Raw genomic sequence first — 19,722 nt, 5'->3', positions numbered from 1 at the left:
TGTCAGTTTACAAAAGATCATTTTGCCAGTCAAGACAATCCCAGTTTGTCATTAAGATACTAAAATACAGTTTAGTCTTGTGCAAGACTGCTCAGTAAACTATATCGTCTCGACCCATATACATCACCAACACCAACTTGGCTGTTAACTTGGCACAGAAATGCTCAATAAAGGTAAAAATCTTAATAAATTTGACCACCTTGACAACCATGGTGATGTGAAAGGAGAGTTAGCTAGCTAACCAGCTCTATAAGGTCAACTATAGGTTTTTGTTGAGTGGTTCACAAGACAACGTCACTTACAACATACGTGTAAGTAATTGCAAAATTCAAACGGGATCAAAAAAAGGATTTGTCTCTTGCCATTTACTATATTTTCTGAAACATGGTCCCATGGTGGTCCACTGGCAGTGGTGTGATATTGCTGCTCTCTTTACATGTGCTGCATGAAGTGGCGACCTCTAGTGGCAGTAAATAATTGTTACGGAAACAAAGAAGGAAGTCAGACGACATCATATAAAGAGTGACAAGTTCGCACAGGGATTTGGGGATTTTGGGTCAAACAAAGACAGGGCCTTTGTTTGTGGCCAGAATGAAAGTAAATGTCAATGGTGAATTATTGTGACCTAATAATGTAGTTAAGTTACATCAAGTACATTAGGTAAGTGAAGAGACGTATGTAACGTTCATAGCTGAAGTTACAGAAGTAACGTGGTTTCTGAAATCCACCACGATGTTTTCCTGAACCTAAACAAACTATGGCTACACAATATGTAAAGCTTTATTGCAGTGCATTTTATTTCTTAGCTTGAATATATAGTATTTAAGTGTTGTTTTACACTTTTTCTATTGTATTGTGTAACACTATCAAACAGCATTGTTAGCTGATGATCAATTAGGAAGTGGTGAAATTGTAATGATCTGTCAGATTCCCCACATTTATACGACTTGCAACATGGGACAAAGCAGCACGACAGTAAGCTTCCCACCCTGGGTGTGATGTCAGAGGAAAATGGCCGCTGTGTGAAACAGTTTAATGCTTTACATGAAAGAGGCAGGCTTGTGACCAGAGGCTCGCCTGTTCAGCTGTGGACTGTGTTGCCAGATCTGGTGAGAGAAACAAGCAAACAGGTCTATGAAAACAAGAAGTGACCTGGCTTTGATACAAGCAAACTAACAGTTGATTTAAACTAATGTGAGAAAGAGAGGCCACATCAGTTTTTAAGAATTCATCTAAAAAAATACTAAATACTTGTAATTAAATTGTTTCTCTTTAACTCTCTGGAACTTGAAGAAAATCATCTAACAATAAAAAAGTAACATAACCCAGTACTAGAGATTTTAATAATATCATTACACTTCCCATATCAAGTTGGCTAAATGAATTGGGTTGTTGAAGAAGATCTGCACGATGTGTACGTATTTAACACATTCAGTATTTGCAGAGTGCCTTTGAACCATTCACCTGAAGGTTGAATCGAGTCTTCTCCAAGTCTTTGCTGTATTTATTTCCGTATTTCGCCCACTTCGTCCCTGGCATTGTAAGCGAACTAGCTAGAAAAAAACAATAATGGCGTTATTTGTCTTTGAAATGTCACTCACATTTGTGTTGTGTGTGGGGCAGTGGAGGGATGGTGGGAACAGGTTGTAGATGGATCAGGACAGGCAGTTTTCACTTTGTTAGACAGGAGACATGGGCATGACCCCAGAAACCACAACCCGTGACTACCAGAATTTGTGTGCGACTTTACTGAAAAACAAGCCCGAGGTTGCTTATAACAAGCAGACTTGGCAACCCTAGTTGTAGAACTGACAAAACTGTCAACAAAAAGTAAAACAAAACAACTCATTGAAACCATCGGGGTGCCCCTGAGCAAGGCACATTAACCTCCTAGCTGCTACAGGAGTGTAAACAGGACTGACCTGGAAGAAAAAACACTGGTCTGGATAAATAAAGTACTGCTTAAAAAGCACAACACAAATTTCTCTTATTGCATTTCATGTTTCTAATCAACAACATGGCCGCTTGAGGTTCCACCAGCAATTCTAGTGATTGTAGACGTTTGCTTGTTCACATGCTGTACAAAACATCTCAATCTGAAGTTGTAAGATAACACCGTAGAGCTTGTAAGGCAAGTCCGCCATCCTCCTACATAAAAGCTCATGATTGCTTGTCCAAATGTGTTGTTTTCAAGCCAATGACTCACGTTGTGATTTAGAAACTGCAAAGTCCTTCTGACCTCTTGCTGTGGTTTCGCAGCAGCTGTCCTGTGGTCAGTTGTGTCGGTACTAGAAAGAATTTCCTGCTTTTGCTCTACAGATGAAAAACAAAATGAAGACCTTACATTAAGTTTCCCAAACGGTGCATTATACCTCTAGTGATAACAGCAGGGCAGTGATTTGACTGGCCTGCAGCAGATGACTTATCAGCAGAGGAGCGTGGGGGTCATCAGTCTGCCACCAGACGTGTCACCACAGCCTCATCTTGTTTTTTTTGTTTTTTTTGGCTCAGAATAGACTAATTATGACCTTATAGAAGATTACTGTGCGATGCATGTGATGAGGCGTTCACGTTGTCAGCAGAGCTCCAGCACAGACATGCAGGACTGAGGCGCGGCCGGGGCGGAGGGGGGTTTGTGGGAGACGGTTTTCCAAGACAGAGCTGGAGATGTCGCAGGGCCATCAACGAGTCATGTTTAGGTTTTCTGAGATCCTCGTATGAGAAAGTGGAGCTCGCAGACGTTTGGCAAGGAGTGTTGCAATTTGGTTGGGAGTTCATCCCACAGTCAAGGGGAAAAAAAAGCTTATTTATCATGACAAGTTGTTGATCTGGCAGAGCAAGGAAAAAAATGAGATAATATACAGAAGATTCTGGGAAATGGGTCATATCGTTTATGTGCTATCATAACTTAAGTGGGATGGATTTCATAAGACATTTTACATCTGTTTCTGTGTTTGTGTTAAGACTCAAACGATGCAATATGTTTCCCCCTCTTAGTGTTTAAGAAAACAACTTTCATTGTTGGTTACTGACACACATGAACATTCTCCAGAGGGCCAGACAGTTCAGTTATCAAACACACTCGGTTGGGCATGATCAGACATCACGTATCCATCCAGTGGTTATATGAGCAGCAGCACCACACTTGTGTAACAGAGTCAGAAAACTCCAAATGCTGAACTCCTCCTCCTCCTCCTCACCATCATCTCACTGCAGTCTGCAGGAGCAGAGCGATATGAGTTTACACGGATACATTCAAACTTAGCTTTTCTCCTCTGCTCACTGAGTATCCTTCAAACAGATATGAGGGATATCTGAAAAAATTTTTTTAAGGCAAGTGGCAACCCCCGGCTCATTTGATACATTCGATTTGTCACATTTAATCTCCTTTAATTGAGTTCATAATGGGGTTACGCATATTTGGCACGCCACTTTACGCATATGCGTGCGTCTATTTTTTTGTTTTCGTCCTGCAAGTTGCCCAATCTCAAAGGAGCCCGGGGACACAACAGGGAGAACAGCAAAGAGCGGCTCTCCGGCAGACGCTACAGTGGTCGCACAACGGCAAGATTTTTAGCATTTTAAGCCAGGGCTCGGAGTACCAGCCGCCGAGGCGCAGGGGCGCACCTCAGGAACAAGTGCAGGCGCGACCTGTCACCATCATCCGTGATGCCAACGTGAGACCTCAGGACGCTTCGAGTCCGCAGCAGCAGCAGCAGCAGCAGCAGCAGCCGGCGTCCGGTGCGCCCAGCCCCGGCAGACTCCCTCCTCCACTCCAGAGGCTCGTGAGAGGGCGCGAGCACCGCCAGCATCCCCGCGAGCGCCCCGGTGAGCGCGCGGAGCCGCAGAGGGGCAGCCGAGCCAATGACACCCAGGACAAAGTCACTGTCAGTCCGCCTCTGCCCAGGAGACAAGACATGATGGTCGGCGATGATCCCTACAACGACCCGTACAAATCCATGGATGGCGATAATCCGTATTACAATTATTATGACGTTTACGAGAGACCGAGGCCGAGGTCGAGACCCGGGTACGGCACGAGGGATCACCAGTACGGTAAGGCTGTGGAGAGTGCTCAGAACAACATCTGAAGTCGTCTGTCAGATAGATACGAACCATCAAGGGCTGCTTGGGATGCTAAAATGCTTCTGGTCTATTAAAGGGGAAATCAGTCAATGATCAGTTTCAAGGAGTGGGACCCGATATATATCTCGATATATCTCGATTGATAGATTATCAATACTAATGTGGACTTAATGACCAAGTGGGCAAAGGCAAGTATTTAAGGTTAAAAAGAGTTAAAAGTTATTTTATTTGTCATGTGTCAAATCAGAGTTTAACTGCCTTTATGCTACAAAAGAGAAACAACAAAGTTAGCCTTGGGGGGGCTCTGGTGTTGACTGCCAATGTAGAGGAGGTGTCAATGCCAATCCGAAATGTCTGGGGTCTATTTGTGAGGAAGTGTGGTGCTCAAGCTCTGACTGTTAGGTTTTCCAATCAGCTTCATGGTGGAGATCATTTTAAATAAATTCTGATGTGGCTGTTCTCATTGTCCTAGTGTGTGAAGACTGAGTGGAGGGCAGTAGATATGGCGTCCTCTGTGGGTCTGTTGGTTCTGAATGCATACTACTGAGGGTCCAGGTTGGCAGGGATGTTTCCTTTGGGGGCACTGAGCCAGTTTCTCAAAGCACTTCTGTCGGAGCCCCAGAGTGGTAGTCATGTAGACGGCAGACTTTGTAAGCACAGGGATGATGATGGCTGTCTTGAGGCAGGAGGGAAAAGTCTTAAAGTGAGCTGACTGGCACTTGTTCCAGTACATGGCCAGGTATATTATCTGGACCAGCAGCATTATTCAAAGTCACTTTTAGCATGATTCTTCCCACATCCACTATGGCTACTGACAGTTGCTGGAGGTGGAGAAGACTTTACAACTGCCTCTAGGGGTCCCTCAAGAAATTTGGGAAACGGGGACTGCAATGACAACCATGAACCCCCAATAAAGACACAAAACCAAAACTCAAAATGAATGCTTTATGTGATGATGACAACATTAAAGTTGATTGGTAATACTTTTTTCAGTTGTTTTGTTTTTAATGTTATTCATATTTGGAGAAAAATAATTTTGGTTCATAATGGTGATTAAACGCTGGTTGGAGGTCCCACCCCTGCAAATATTTGCCCTCGAATCACCACTGTCCCTCCTTGCCTCCTTGATACCAGCCGGCACAGTTGCAAGATTCCTTGTCACCTCGTTGAAATGCCGCAGTTGTAAGTTTAGAAAATGACATCACTTTACCTTCAGGTACAGTGATGTAATTAGATTGTCATTGTGAAAAACCAGGGAAAGACAACACTTATGCCGTATCGTGATGTATCGATATCCAAAGTCAGACAATTTCTCCATTAGAAGCAACTACTGTATATTAGTGAGAGTGGAGTCAAATGTTGCTTGATCAGAACAAAAGGTTTATGGTGTGTTCAAGTGCAGCCTTTTGGTCGAGAGACAGGCGGTGTGAGGCAATACAAGAGGGTATAAGTGGAATGATGCATTTTGAGAAATGAATGTATGGCAATGCATCGTCAGGCATTATCCCTTACATATTGTCCAGCCTTGACTTACTATCTTCTCTCTATTTGACTGTCAGTTCCTGCATACTTATATCTATTTTGCCATCAGCAAAAGTCTTTATTTATTAACTTCACTTACTGTGATTTTTAGCTATTATCGGTCCTCTAATGTTGTTTTGTTGTTCTAGGTCTGCCCGATCTCGTGCCCGACGCGTACTACATTCAAGCCGCTGCATATGTCCAGAGGGTCCCGATGTACAACCTGAGATGTGCAGCTGAGGAGAACTGTTTGTCAAGGTAGAGCGCTGTCAGAACTTATCCGCATGGAGAAAGAGAAGGAGAAAAAAAAAAAAGCAGGTTTTGCAGCCAAGTCTCAGTGTGATTCAGAGAGCTTTGAGCCATAACAGCCAGCTAAAAGTGTTTGTGGGTGAGGGCTGCCCAGTGGAACCATGAGGTAAAATTAACCGAATCCTGCCGCTGATGGTGGAGAAGGGGTGGAGCGGAGGACTTCTGTAAAGTTTAATCACAGTCTGTCCCGAGGGGAGAAAGCACGAATGGTAAACACATTATCGAAAACTTAAACCCAAACAAACCACGTGTCTTCAAACTATTTTTCCACCCACTGTTTACACACAGGCAGCCTTCACTCAGACACCGAAAGTCTGCTCTGCTCAGGGGAGGGCATGCAGTGGGAAGAGCAATCTTAATGACGTAGTTATGTCCATAAATTACGTACGCTTTTTTTTTTTTTTTGTTTTTCCTGCAAACTTACGCTCTTATTTTTGCGCTTTGCAGCTCAGCCTATAGGTCAAGCGTTAGAGACTATGACACCCGTATGCTGCTGAGGTTCCCTCAAAGAGTCAAGAACCAGGGGACGGCAGACTTCCTCCCCAACAGGCCACGTTACTCCTGGGAGTGGCACAGCTGTCACCAGTGAGTATAATGTCATGTCAGTGCTGTCCACCTCACCATCTCAGGAGTCTTTGTGACTTGTGGCTGTCCCTGTGAGTCATCTCCTCTCACCAGCTGACACACTGGCACCAATTAAAGTCATTTGTGTAACGTTTTCATGCACGAACATATAAACCAGACGTGGACTACTCTGCTCTGATTGTGGGCAGCACTTTCTTCACATATTGTAACTCAGATATGTGTTGTTGTTTTGTTAATCAGTTTCAAATATAACCAATCAATTGTTTCTTTCTATTGTCTTTTCCAGTGTGTAGTTGTGGTATGGCACCCCCTGTTGAACCACAGTTGTGTTACTTTTGGCTGTTTGGTTCGTTTTTCTTGGCTGTTTTATGACTGTTGATATGAGGACTGACATCTCAACACAAGTTTTATTTGTATGTTCAGGCTGTCCAAGATTTTTTTTTGCGACATTTACAGTCGCAGCATAAAAACTTAAAACCCGCTCTGGGCTTTCAAAAGATGTGATGTGACTGAACTTCGCATGACCTTTAAATTCAGTTAATTTACATCTGCAAAGCCAGACATTGTAAAATGAAATTGTGTGGGTTAAGGAAAATGAGCCAAAAAGGAAAACCGCAGCTATTTCTGTGCCTTTACTGAGTTTTTGGAAAACAGCCTAGTTTTCCTTGATTGTACAGAGACTACCTCAGTCCATAGTTATGTTGTGAGACAACCAGTCCACTGTGCTAATCCCAAGTATGGGGCACATTTGGCAGAGATCCAATCCACTGTTGATGCAGACTGTATGGATGTTTTTAAAGTTACCTAAATCTATTTCTGACTCATTAAACAAACGCTCTTTTAGATAATGGAATGAATGCAGATTCAGATTCACTGCAATTCTACATGTGCATTATGAATAAAATAAAAACCTGTGATATTTTCAGTCACAGTGACCTGCAGCCGTTTGAACATTGAGAAATATCCAACAAAATGTACTTAAATGTGAATCGGCGCTCAGGAACAAAAGCAGTTCCTGGTCGGTCTCATCATGATAGACAGTGGCTGGTTGATGTGGAACTCGATCGGTTAAGATTAAAAATGTTGTTGAACACTGTTGCGTCCGATCCACAGGCACTTCCACAGTATGGATGAGTTCAGCCACTACGAGCTGCTGGACGCCAACACCCACCACCAGATGGCTGAGGGCCACAAGGCCAGCTTCTGCCTGGAGGACACTTCCTGTGACTATGGCTACTACAGGCGATTTGCCTGCACTGCACACACCCAGGTCTCAAAGTTAACTGTGGAAATGTTGTTGTTATTCTCTTTAAGGCTGCTTTCAGAAAAAAAAGTATATTAACAATAGATCACGTGACTTCCTGTATGTAAAAGGTGTCGCTCATGGTGAGAAAGTAATCGACTCCTGATTCTGCAGCTTTCATGAGTTTTGCTTTTTTCAGCTCTTTGTTTTGGTTCAGTCTCACTGCTCTCATCTTCCTAACATGGCAGGCAGCTATTTTCAGCAACATATCCCACTGTGTGCTGCCTGCTCAGCACCAAACAGCAGACAAACAAAGTTAGCAACTACTTCCTGAACACAGAGCAGCATTTAGCAGCTGAAGAGCCAGAGTTCTTCATCAGGAATTGGTGGAGACCAAACTTAGAGCTAAAAGGAGACTAAATATTGGACTCATAGTCATTGGGTGGCCAGAGAGACACACAAACTAATATAAACGTAGCTTCCACTCTAAGCTAACAAAAGCAACTACATGTTCAGCCTCATAAGGTTATAATATGTTACCGTTGTGTTTACATCTTTTTTAGTGTTGCTTTTTTTAGCTTAGAATGGGCCTTATATATTTACTCTCCAAACAGAGTGTTCCTTCCACCATGTTGCACCACCATGTTCCTACAGTATCCCAGAACAGACAAACACAAGACTGGTTCTACAGAGGGCAAGGGAGCATAAGACGAGGGGTGTCCAGTTGGTTTCATTTCACAACCCCACCGCTATATGCCTCTAACTCCTACAGTAGACCTGTGAAACAAATGTTCAACATTTTGGGAAACAGTCTTACTTGCTTTATGGCGCAGAGTAGATGAGATGATATCTACTGCTCTCATGTCTGTCACTTCAGCTGAGCTCAGCACTAAGACTGGAAACAGTTAGCCTGGCTTTCTCCAGTGGTAACACAACATGCCAACCAGCACGTCTCCAGCTCACTACTGAACAAAAACTTCGCCAGCAGATTGTTTTTACAGGGTGTTTTGTACTGGACCGTTTCAAGCAAGGCCAGATGAATAGCCAGTTAGCTCATGTTAGCTTAAAAAAGCAACAATGTAAAACTCCCGGTAGTTCTGGATCAAACCACTATGAGTGCTTCTCCCACTGTGAACAGTCAAAATGCCATCTGTGAGATATTGTTGTGGGAAAACAAAAGCCACTCCACCTTGACAGATATATATGAACACAGCAGCTTTTGAACAGCAACAGCTTTCTATTGAATGTCCTGGTTGTCGTATTTTGGTTCATACCCCCCTTAAAAGCAGGAAAACAAGTGCTCTGTTACTGAAGGAGCAGTCGTTCAGAGAAACAGCTTCAGTATTTCCTTTTTGCATGAGCCAGTGGTGATGGTGATTAATGATTTTCCATTGCTCCTGCAAGATGAACCCACCTGCCTGAATGTCCGTGATCAGTCGTTTACGACATGAATTCCTTTTCCATCCTGTTTTTCTCTTTTTTTTTCCTCAGTACCTCTTTTTTTGTTGTAGTTTCATCCAACAACACCCCTCAGATACAAACAGTTTTAACAATGAATTACTGTTTGTTTCATGACTTTTATTCTTTACACAAGATATTAAATTGCTGTGAAAGCGAGTCTTTGTTTAAGTTATATTAAGTGTTGTAAATGTAAAATGGCCTTATATTGTCGATATTATACAGTCGAAGTCTGTTTGTATGTAAAATGTTTCATATGGATGCTGTCCAATGTTCAGGGCCTGAGCCCGGGATGTTTTGATACCTACAACGCAGACATCGACTGCCAGTGGATTGACATAACAGATGTGAAACCTGGATCCTACATCCTCAAGGTTTGTACCAGATGAGACATTTAGAAGAGTAACATCGAAGTAGTCATCGAGTCTAAACCGTTTATTTTCGAGCTGTGTTATTGATTTCTTTTTCCTAAATGTGTATTTTGCTGTATGTATGTTATATCTTGTTGTTCTCCACAGGTCAGTGTAAATCCACACTATCAGGTCCCAGAAAGTGACTACAGCAACAACATCGTGCGCTGTGATGTGCGCTACGATGGCAACTACGCCCACGTGTCAGGCTGTCACATGTCATCGTAAGTATCGCGTGTCATGTGGCAAACATTTATTTGACATTCCTGGTGTGGTCCAATAATCCTTATCATGTTTGTGTTCTTTTCTCTATATCCAGGTATTAAGAGATGACAGTCATTCACAGCACGCTCTGTTAATGACAGTGAAGAGGACTGCATATTAAAAAACATTTAAAACATCATGAAATAAACTTTAAACTGTTAGTGAGGTTTATGATTTAATGTACTCCCAATTTTAAAAAAAAACAAAACAAAACAAAAAAGAAAGTAGCCATGGTGTCTTTTGCTTGTGGTGGAAAGCAGTTTTTTCTCCTTACTATACTACTAAGTATATCTTTGTTTTTTCTCTTATCTCATGGGATAATTTTAATTCCTAACTTCTTATACATTGTTCTGTATGCTTGTATTTCATACCACATGTAAGATGGTTAAAGACTAAAATCCACGAAACTTGGAAGCTAAATACGAACATAAACCAGCTTGCTCTCCTTGTTAAGTCAGTATCATTTATATCACGAAATTTAAAGTGAACCAGTTGTATAAAGGAAAATGTTTTATTTATAAGCAATGGGAGAAACTCTCTTTACTCCAGGGCTTTTGGTGAATCTTAGTTGAATAAAACATTGTGATATTGAATCACTTTTTTAGATCATCAGTTTTAAGTGACTTCCATTCTGTCTTGTCTTGTTTCTTGTTTCTTCTGTCTTATTGTCGTTTCCACACACTCACACATACTGAATCATAAACACACCATGAGACATAAAAACATTTTTTTTAAAGTGAATATAAAAGTAAAGCAACAAACTAATGGTTATTATCTTTGTAGATCATGATTATATTTTTGTGAAAAATGCACTATTTAAAAATAAAAGGCTGTGTCATTTGAAAATAAGGTGCTCACGTTCCCAGAGCCCCCCGAGGAAACATTGTGATATAAGCCTAAATTAAACATTAAAAGAAGCAAATTCTCACTTTTGAGAAAGAGGAACCCTAAATTTTTTTTGGAATATACAGGTACCCTAGTGATTTAGCATTTCATTTACATGTGCAGAATAAACTGAGCAAGTTACCTAGCTAGCTGGATTATTATTTAGCATCAAAGTGAGGAGACGGTGTTAGCCTTGTTACCTAGCTCCTGTTGGCCAGAGCGGACAAAGAGAAAGACGGTCTGTCCTTTTCTCTTCGCAGGGTTTTGTGTGCTTCTCTGAGGAACAAATTCCCACGCTGCTGAGAAAACTTAACGGCGATGTCCAGTTTACTGCCAGCCAACAGCCAAGCCTAGCTAGTTTATTTGGCTAGGTCACTTTCAGTTAGATAGCTTAAATGGTAAGTCCACCAATTTTAAAGTGTGCTTACTTGGTAGGAACAACTGCATATGTGAAGAAAAAAAAGTAGTATCAAGTGTTTTTCTCAGTGCTCTATCGTTAGCAACTGGACATGTTTCAGTTCCTTGAAGTCATAGTTAGGTAACTTGTCCATGACCTGGATGACTGAGAACCTTCATCAACATACAAAGTGTTTTTTGGATCCAGAGAAAAACTGCATTTAATCAGATAAATTCCCTCCAGTGATGTTTGCAGTTGTGTTGTGGGTAATGTAGGCACCAGATTTGAAAAGGAAGAGGAATGCATGAAATAAAGAAGCTGCTGTCTGTGGTTCTGATCATGATAAGTTGAGTCTTGGTGCCTTCATTACCCATAATGCAACAACCACTGAGTGACATCACTGGAGGTAATTTACCAGATAACATGCAGTATAACAACAGACCTTATACAACTTTATACTATACGTTTTAAAACTAAAACACTAATGAAATAATAATAAAGTCCAACAAAACAATTTAATCATTAAATAAATTATGAGTCGTATTCTATTCTAATAAATAACTAGTGGTGTTTGAAGATTTAAAAAAAACAAACATTTTATTTAAAAAAATATTAGGTTATGTTTATATTTCTGCTCAGTGTATTAACATAGCGTAATTTGTTATTTATTAAATTATTTAATACTAATGTGGAAACTAAAATCTCAGCCTGAGCATGCGCAGTACCCTCCGCACCACTAGAGGGCAGCACTGAGTCCGTGTTCTTGTTTTTTCACTCCAGTGATTTTTTTTTTTTTTTTTTAATCAGGCTGCCAGAGAAACCGGAGTAAACCACCAGCAGTGTGTGTGTGTGTGTGGATGTGTGTGGATGTGTGTGAGTACACCATAGGATTTAATAATATTTCCAGTAAACTGCGCGTAATTTCGAGTCAAAATGCATCCGGTCCAGGTTTGGATCCCGTCGTTCCGCTCGGAAAACAACTCGATCGAGAAAGGATACACGGTAAGCTGCTCAGGAATAACCTCTGTGTGTCTGTCGCCTGTCTGCTGCTGTCATCAGTTTCTCATTTTAACTCCAGAGGCATTTCTGTGTCCTCTGAACAGAACCAAAAAATCAAACTACATGACGTTTATCATCAAGCTGATCGTTCTGTTGGCTGTCTCGTCTGTTTGGATATTATCAGCTGTTCCGACGCCCCAGATCAGCCTTGAACGCACCCTGTTTTCTGATACTGCAAACATTTCAGTGAGCGAATAAATCGAGCAAAGGATGATTTTTCAGAGAGCCAAAACTTGTGACAAGATAGGGAAAACTTTTGATTTGAAACTGTGGGTTTTAATTCAGCGTCTCGTATTTATGTCATTAAAGCCACTGGGCATGTGCACCCACCCACCCACCCAGCCAGTCCTCTGGGTCAGAGGGTCTCCAGGTGTTTCACACTAATAAACACTGACTTCTTTATTTGAACATCATTCATTTGATAAGGGACCTCACAGTAAGTGTTAATAAGCCTGTTAAACTATGTTTCCCCCCATAAATTTCAATCTGAAGGGGTACACCAGCTAATTGGTGTTGAAATGAGACACAGACTTTTAGGTCTTCACCCAACCTCCAAAAACACAAGACCACTTTCCTCATAATCTTTTCAGTAGCTTCTCTTATTTGACCCTAATTTGAACAACTTTAGTGGCTGTATTTGTTTAGCTTGAGCTATTCAATTAGATAGAATAAACAATAGGAATAACTAGAATGGCACTCAGTTGTCCCGACAGTTCCCTTTAATTCAATCAAGCCTCACCTTGCATGAAATGAAACATTTAAATCCATCAGATCTGGATTTTGTTTAGGATTCGCATCAAATTGCACTTACTCATAAATACCAGCCACTTAAATAAGGCTAATGATCCATACATAACATACAATTAACGAAGATGTTGTTAATTTTTCAAAAAAAAAAAACACCCTACCTCGCACTACAGAAGTTCCATCCCTTTATCCACACCAGATATTAATGGGGTCTGTTCTGGGCTGTGACCCATCCTACATCTAAGTTTAATGGAAGTCTGTTCAATAGTTTTTGTGAAATCCTGCTTACAAACCAACCAACCAACAGACACAGGCAAACATAACCTCCTTAGGGAGGTAACAAGCTGAGTTTCATATAAACTAAAATAAAAAAAATACATTTTTCTGGTTGTTAAGATACAAAATGACAAACTAGCACGTCTTTCAAATTTCTAGATTTCAAAGCAGACTTTATGTCTTACATTACTCCAAATTTCTCCTCTTTTTTCCCAAATTTTAAAGGATTTGTTGAAAAGTTTTTGGAGATACACTTGCTGCTGTCTTGACGTCATGCCAGCTCTTTGTTGCTCCTTCTGATCTTAATGCTACGATAAATAAACCAACTTCTGACATCAGTGTCACATTTACTGCATGAAAACAACAAGCTATATTTCCCAAAATGTTTAAATGTTTCTTTTAAATTCCACATTTATTACAAATAAACTGAGTTTGCAACCTGCTGTGAATGAATGAATGTAACTGATAGTGGAAATACTGAATTTCTACAATGACATTTACAAAAAAGACCTAAAAGAAAACAACTATTTATTGTAGTTTGTTGATGTCAAGGCAGATTAAAACTCCCTGAACTGTTCCAGGATTTGTAAATGATTGGTCTACGTGTTTGCTCTCCGTCATGGGGAGATGAGGCACGTGTTCATGTTGCCTGTCCAGAATTGCAGTAACGTCACTGCCATCATTAATGAGTGGATTTCCTCTTTTTTGAAACGCTGCCCTAGTGCGTCAGTGTTTATGCAGCATCTGCAACTTTGACGGAAGAACGCAGCTGATAGAGGGAAGTCTGTTTAGGGATGTTAACTTGAACTGTATGAGAAGCTTTCACTTACAGAGGAGCCAGATGTTTCCTGTCGGTAACTAGCTGACATGGAGACTTTAACTGACCGCTCCAGTCACTGGGAGGAGGCGAGTTTGGCCGATGAGCTGTGCTGATAAATTGTGATTCTGTCAACTGACTCTCAACCACAGAATTCACTCCTTTTTCCCAAGAGTCATGCTTACTGTCTTCCTTTCTTTTAGGTGTTCCGGATTGACGTGTTGATGAACGGCAGACAGCACACGGTCGAGAAACGCTACAGTGAATTCCACACTTTGCATAAAATGGTGAGATTTGGTGCGAGCCCCTGGTTTACAATCATTTATTTCCTCCTTTCTCACGAGTTCAGAATTAGTGTTTAAGTCTGTAATCTTTGGTAAATGGAAATCTAATAGTTTACAGACAAATCTCTAGAAAATTAATTGACAGACGGTTGAATAACTTAATGTGAACTTTCCCTCTGGTCATCATTAACTGGATCCATCTGGGCTTTTAGAGACTAAACAGTTTCGTAGTCAAATAAACAAATACAGACATTAATTGGTAACTAAACCCTTAGTTTAAGGTCTGATTGGATTAAAGTGTGTGTGTCACAAAACATAAAAAGGAAACAAGTAAACTGTGAATGGGCTCTCTACTGGTTGGCGGTTGACCACATTCACGTGCTAGTTCCTCTTCCCGACTTGCTCAATAATCCACCGTTTATTTGATGTGAACTTTTTGTGCGTGTCACAGCAGGAAAAGGGGTAAATGCTAAAATGAATAATGGCTGAATTCCATTTATGTGCCTCAGTTTCAGGGTCTGTGGTGCTCTTCGTGTTCGCTCACTGTCAGGACTTCATGGGACACTTGAACGTAACAGACCCATCGTTATTGATTTTAGTCATGCTAGCAGCATAGCTCTATTTCAGTTTGTCAGCATCCACAGGAGGACATTCATGGTGCCCAGAGGATGAACCTTAATGACATTAGTGACCCCCTGACGTTTCCCCTAGAGCCGGGGTGCACAGACTTTTACATCAGAGGGCCAAAACCAGAAAGTCATGGTGGGCCACTCAGCCTCTCTGTGCTCTGTCACTCTGCCCACTGTTGTCATATTATGTCAAATAATTATTTAATCGGGATCCTACATATTTAAAGAGAATTTTTAAACATCAGTTTTTCTTTTTTCACCAGAAACATATGGCAGGCCAATGAAACTCTCCAGCGATTTTAATAATAGATAATAATTTCACTTATTTCCAATCAAAATTCTGGTTCCAGCTTCAGACTTTCCTGCCTTTATTTTTAAGTTATTACAATGAAAGAAGGGTCTCTCGGTTTTGGGCTGTTGGTTGGACAGAAGAATCCATCTGAAGACATCACTTTTCGCTCGGGGGAATTTGTGATGTGAATTTTTTGACATCTTGTAGACAGTCAGTGTGCCAAAGTACGGCCTGTCTTACCTGATCTGTCATGTTTATTATCTAATGGTGTATTTTAATCCCTGTAGCTAAAGAAGAGCATAAAGCCACCTGAGATGCCTTCTAAACATGTCAGAAACTGGGTTCCCAAAGTCCTGGAGCAGAGGAGACATGGTCTGGAGCTCTACCTGCAGGTAATCTGACACACCCTCACTCTTCACTCTCTTCACTTCAGATAAAGACGCTTCAGCATTTCTCCATGTATATAAAGTCACTGTCCTGTCTACTTTTTACCAAATACAAATTGTGTCTAACCCAAATTAAACAGACAAACTGCAGTACAGATGTAGGGAGGCTAAACAAACTCCAACCGCTCACCAGAGAAAAGGTCACGCGGGTCACTTCAGCTGTGTACGGCCGCGCCGTGTGCACGTTGTAATTTGCTTTTGTTTTGTCTGTTTTTGTCAGACTATAATTATGGAAAATGGGGTCCTTCCAAAGATATTCCTGGATTTCCTGAATATCCGCCATTTTCCTTCAGTGCCAAAAACAGAAAGCTGTGGGTGAGTTGAAACTGAAGGTTTTCTATGAAGTAAAAGAGCAAATGTGGCATGATTTCTTAGTTGTTTTGTTTTTTTCAATCCGTGGGCGAGTTTGTTCCCAGACTGCTGAAAAGACGATGTGGCTTAACTTCTGTTTTTCTTCTCTAAGGTCATTCGATACAGAATCAGAGGGATCCAGGTGAGTCGTTTTTGTTTTAAAACTACTGGATGAAAGAGATTATTTGTTTTGCACCGTTTTGTGTCACTGTTTGCCCTGCACTGAACTTCACCCCACACATCAGTGACGCCACCTGCCCACCAGCATTTCTCCATCCTGTTAATTTGAATGCAGCCTGTTGCCGCCCACAAACCGTCTCACTTCTCCTTTTTGGACTCTTTTCAGTAAACTTTCACACCAGCCGGTCCTGCTGTTTCTGAGGGACCCGTTCCTGCTGCCCTCTGCCAACGGTGAGTTCAGGACACTTCTGCATAATGTCACAAAATATCCAGCCTGATACATTGTTCTTGTAGCAAAGTTGAAAAGATTTGTTATTAATTCGGCATGAATTGGTAATCTTCTCTGTTAAACTTCTGGGGCTGGAAGCTGGTCATTTATGTGTGCAGACTTAATTTCTAAGCCAACTTTCTTAACCAACCAACATCCGTAAGACTGTCGCGGGAAACCCGACCTGAGTCCTTCACAGAGAATTCAGTCAAAAACAGTTCAGCAGCAACTTAAACAAATCGTCCACAGGCTTGTATAGCAACCGTATGCTCAGAGAGACTCAGAAGGCGTCAATTTTTATGTTACGTTACAATCCGCTCACATATAGCCAATAAAAACGCCATTAAAATGTGAATTTCTACAAATTGTTACATAGAGCCCATTTAAAACCAGACACTACAGGTAGAAAGGCTAGAAATGACACAAATCACTTCCCCAGTCGATTATTTACATTAAGGCAATTATATTTACACACCTAAATGTGTATTTTGGATGTTTTCTTTCCACTGGTCTAAAAGAAGACATGCAAAATAGGTTGTGGCTCATGAAAAAAATGATTCCCCTCAAAAACCTTCCTTTTTCTTCACTTTCAGATACATTTTCAAATGTTGTGATCGAAGGCGTGATACATGGAGTTTTCTACCCGGACCTTCAACCGAGGTAGAGCTGCAGAGCTGAACCTGAGGGCACGTCGCTATGATACGGGCGCTCCTTATATACATTTTTTTTTTTTTTTTGCACCATTTTAGGTGTGCATCGAGAAGAACATAACATGTTACACACTGAGCCTCATTTACATTTTCCAAAGCTTAAAACAAACAGAAAAGGAGGGGAAAAAAAGGGATGCCCTAATAGAGCACTGGCACTTCATTTTTTAAAAAGCAACCATTAGTATTACACCCAGTAACCTCTGCACCAGCTGTGCTTAAAATAAACAATACTGACCCACATTTCAGTGGATTTGAATCCCACTTGTGTGCAATGAATTGTAACAACATGTAAAAGAGTTCGGCTGGGCAGCAACAGATGTTTCCTGGCATCAGATTCGAAAGAATGAGATGATTATAATCTTCAAAAATGAAATCATCACAACACATTAACTTGTGTTATGCTTCTTTCTGAAGAAAGTAACAGGTGAAGTAAACAAACAGGGTCGACTGGAGATACAAATAAGAAGAAGATGAACGTAGGGGAGACCTGAAGTGTTTTTTGTTTGTTTGTTTGTTTTTTTTTGATAGAGAGAGTTTTTAGGAAGTTTGTGAATGGCCGCTGCATAATGACAGGCCTGCACGCACAGAGCACAGGGCAGGAGTGTGGTGCTGGAACACAACCTGCCAACAGGGAGCTGCCACTCCCTCTGCAGCAGCAGCACTGTGGCTTTTCATCGAGCCATGTGAGGGAGAGCCGTGTGGGGCGCGTCCAAGGCTGCATTCTGGTGGAGATGACAGATACGTGCCACATGTTGGGGTGGAGATTATTTGAGCTGTTGGATGTGGCAGTGAGGTGGATTTTCTTTTTTTTTCTTTTTTTTAAATTGAGCAACAGATTTGTGTGAAGGGGTAGTACAGTGTTTTAAAGTGGTGCTAGTGAAGAGCTACTGGACGAGCAGCTCAGAGGTTTTGGGCACGCAGCTGCTTCTTGGATCTCTCGCTCCTCTCCCAATATTTTCCCATCCGACACGGTGAATTAAGGCTTTCCGATGGGTTTGAATGAAGTGTTTTTTATGATGAAAGAATTACTGTTTCTGCAAATGGAGTCTGGTGGATTTTCACAAGAGGAACAGCAGCTTTTTTTTTGGTTAATGAGAGGTCTGACTCTGTGGGAATCCTTTCCATAATGTTGTCAGACACTTAAAAATAACAGTCTGAGTCGGTGGCAAAAACAAGCACTTTGATGGTGAGCAATTGCCCGAAGGGATTACATCGCAGCCCATTTCACAGGTGCAGGCTGGCACGCTCTCACTCAAAACTGGACCAATATCAAAAATTGTTACTGCTTCTTTAAACCTGCCGCCTACACTACCCACAGTGCAATTTGACCATCAACAGTTTGGTCATGCATTCAGCCTCATGCTGAGATGTGGAGCAGCCTACAGATGAGTGGTGACCTCACTTCTTTCTAACTCCACACAGCCTGATTTTATTTAATTTTCAAAGTCTTTAGCGCCACCTGACACTGACTCGAGTAACTTTAGGCAATTTATCAGATTTCGCACAGCTCCCTCTGGAGCCACGACGAACTTTATTCAACTTATTTTTACGTGTGCAGTAGACCTGTAAACAGACTTTGAAGTGTGAAATTGGTGGAGTCCCCTTTCAAGAGAAGGATTTGGGAGAACTTCAGTTGGGCCTGTCTGAACAAATCACAAGGTTTAAACCCTACACAACATCCTGAGAGGACAAAACCCACATTTGGAAATAGCTCCAGTCATTATTAAAATATTGTCGACTCTAATTATTTTATCATCATTAAATTAACGCCGAAACACATCTCACTACATCATGTGATTAATCATGTTTGATTTGCGTACACTAGCAGGAATGAAAGGCTTCTGATTACACCTCTTAAAGGCCAGTATGTAACACTAAAACAGTCCCACTTCATTTACAGTTGAATTTACACTTAATATAGAACGGCAGTTTTTCATATGTGGTGATTTAGAGGCTTAGTCACCCATCACCTAGAGGGATGCAACGTGTGCTTTTGTTTTGCAGAGCATTTGTGAAAACAGAGATTGTGACTTGAGATTTAGAACCAGTCGAGCACTGTGCAATATGACGCAAAATACAAATTGTCTTTTCTGTTGACTTGCAAACCATCACTTGAAATGATTCAGCTTTTTGTGAAATGTCGCTCGTCACTTCTCGGGCAGCAGTTGGTGACGCAACACTCCATATGTGACTGGACCTTCACTACAGCACAGTGACGACATATTTATAACGAATTAAATTAATCCTTAGCGATTAACCTCGACTAAACTGATCATGATTTTGTTTTAACAAAGTAAATCATTTCATAGAGATCCATCTTGTAGATTTGTATGTATTTATATGGTGTAACATTGTACTGTTTGTTTGTGCTCTGTGTGAAAAGTCTCATTTAATGTGCCATAATGTCAAACTACAGTGAACACTGGAATTCAACTGTAGCACTTTAAGATGAACGCTATGTAAAATACTGACACCAATAAAATTCATTATTTCCACAAACCTTGA

General features: G+C 41.1%; 2 protein-coding genes across 4 annotated transcripts in view; both read left to right on the top strand.

Moving 5' to 3' along the window:
* loxa (lysyl oxidase a) overlaps nt 1-10,488 on the top strand; it is a 33,230-nt gene extending 22,742 nt beyond the window's left edge. Inside the window, exons 1-7 of one of the 2 annotated variants that reach the window (XM_037116256.1) lie at nt 3,099-4,056; nt 5,757-5,865; nt 6,364-6,501; nt 7,615-7,771; nt 9,481-9,576; nt 9,721-9,836; nt 9,932-10,488. In XM_037116256.1, the coding sequence (XP_036972151.1) occupies nt 3,405-4,056; nt 5,757-5,865; nt 6,364-6,501; nt 7,615-7,771; nt 9,481-9,576; nt 9,721-9,836; nt 9,932-9,938 (1,275 nt within the window). In that variant the 5' untranslated portion in view covers nt 3,099-3,404 and the 3' untranslated portion in view covers nt 9,939-10,488. Of the gene's footprint in view, nt 1-3,098; nt 4,057-5,756; nt 5,866-6,363; nt 6,502-7,614; nt 7,772-9,480; nt 9,577-9,720; nt 9,837-9,931 lie in introns of those variants that run through there. The other variant, XM_037116257.1, reaches the window with a different exon arrangement.
* A 1,473-nt stretch (nt 10,489-11,961) lies between these two features.
* Nucleotides 11,962-19,716, top strand: snx24 (sorting nexin 24). 2 transcript variants are annotated; one of them, XM_037117412.1, is made up of 7 exons: nt 11,962-12,160; nt 14,261-14,344; nt 15,550-15,654; nt 15,929-16,023; nt 16,172-16,201; nt 16,406-16,470; nt 17,101-19,716. In XM_037117412.1, exons 1-7 carry the CDS (start codon nt 12,092-12,094, stop codon nt 17,169-17,171), a joined length of 519 nt encoding a protein of 172 aa, XP_036973307.1. In that variant the 5' UTR covers nt 11,962-12,091; the 3' UTR covers nt 17,172-19,716. The 2 variants fall into 2 exon arrangements, with proteins under 2 accessions (XP_036973307.1, XP_036973308.1); XM_037117413.1 differs by lacking the exon at nt 11,962-12,160 and adding an exon at nt 13,987-14,146.
* The last annotated feature ends 6 nt before the right edge of the window (nt 19,717-19,722 follow it).

Source organism: Acanthopagrus latus, chromosome 12, assembly GCF_904848185.1.
Source record: "Acanthopagrus latus isolate v.2019 chromosome 12, fAcaLat1.1, whole genome shotgun sequence".
Lineage (NCBI taxonomy): Eukaryota > Metazoa > Chordata > Actinopteri > Spariformes > Sparidae > Acanthopagrus > Acanthopagrus latus.
The sequence above is the reverse complement of the archived record's forward strand: the minus strand, read 5'-3'. Positions and strand labels throughout refer to the sequence as shown.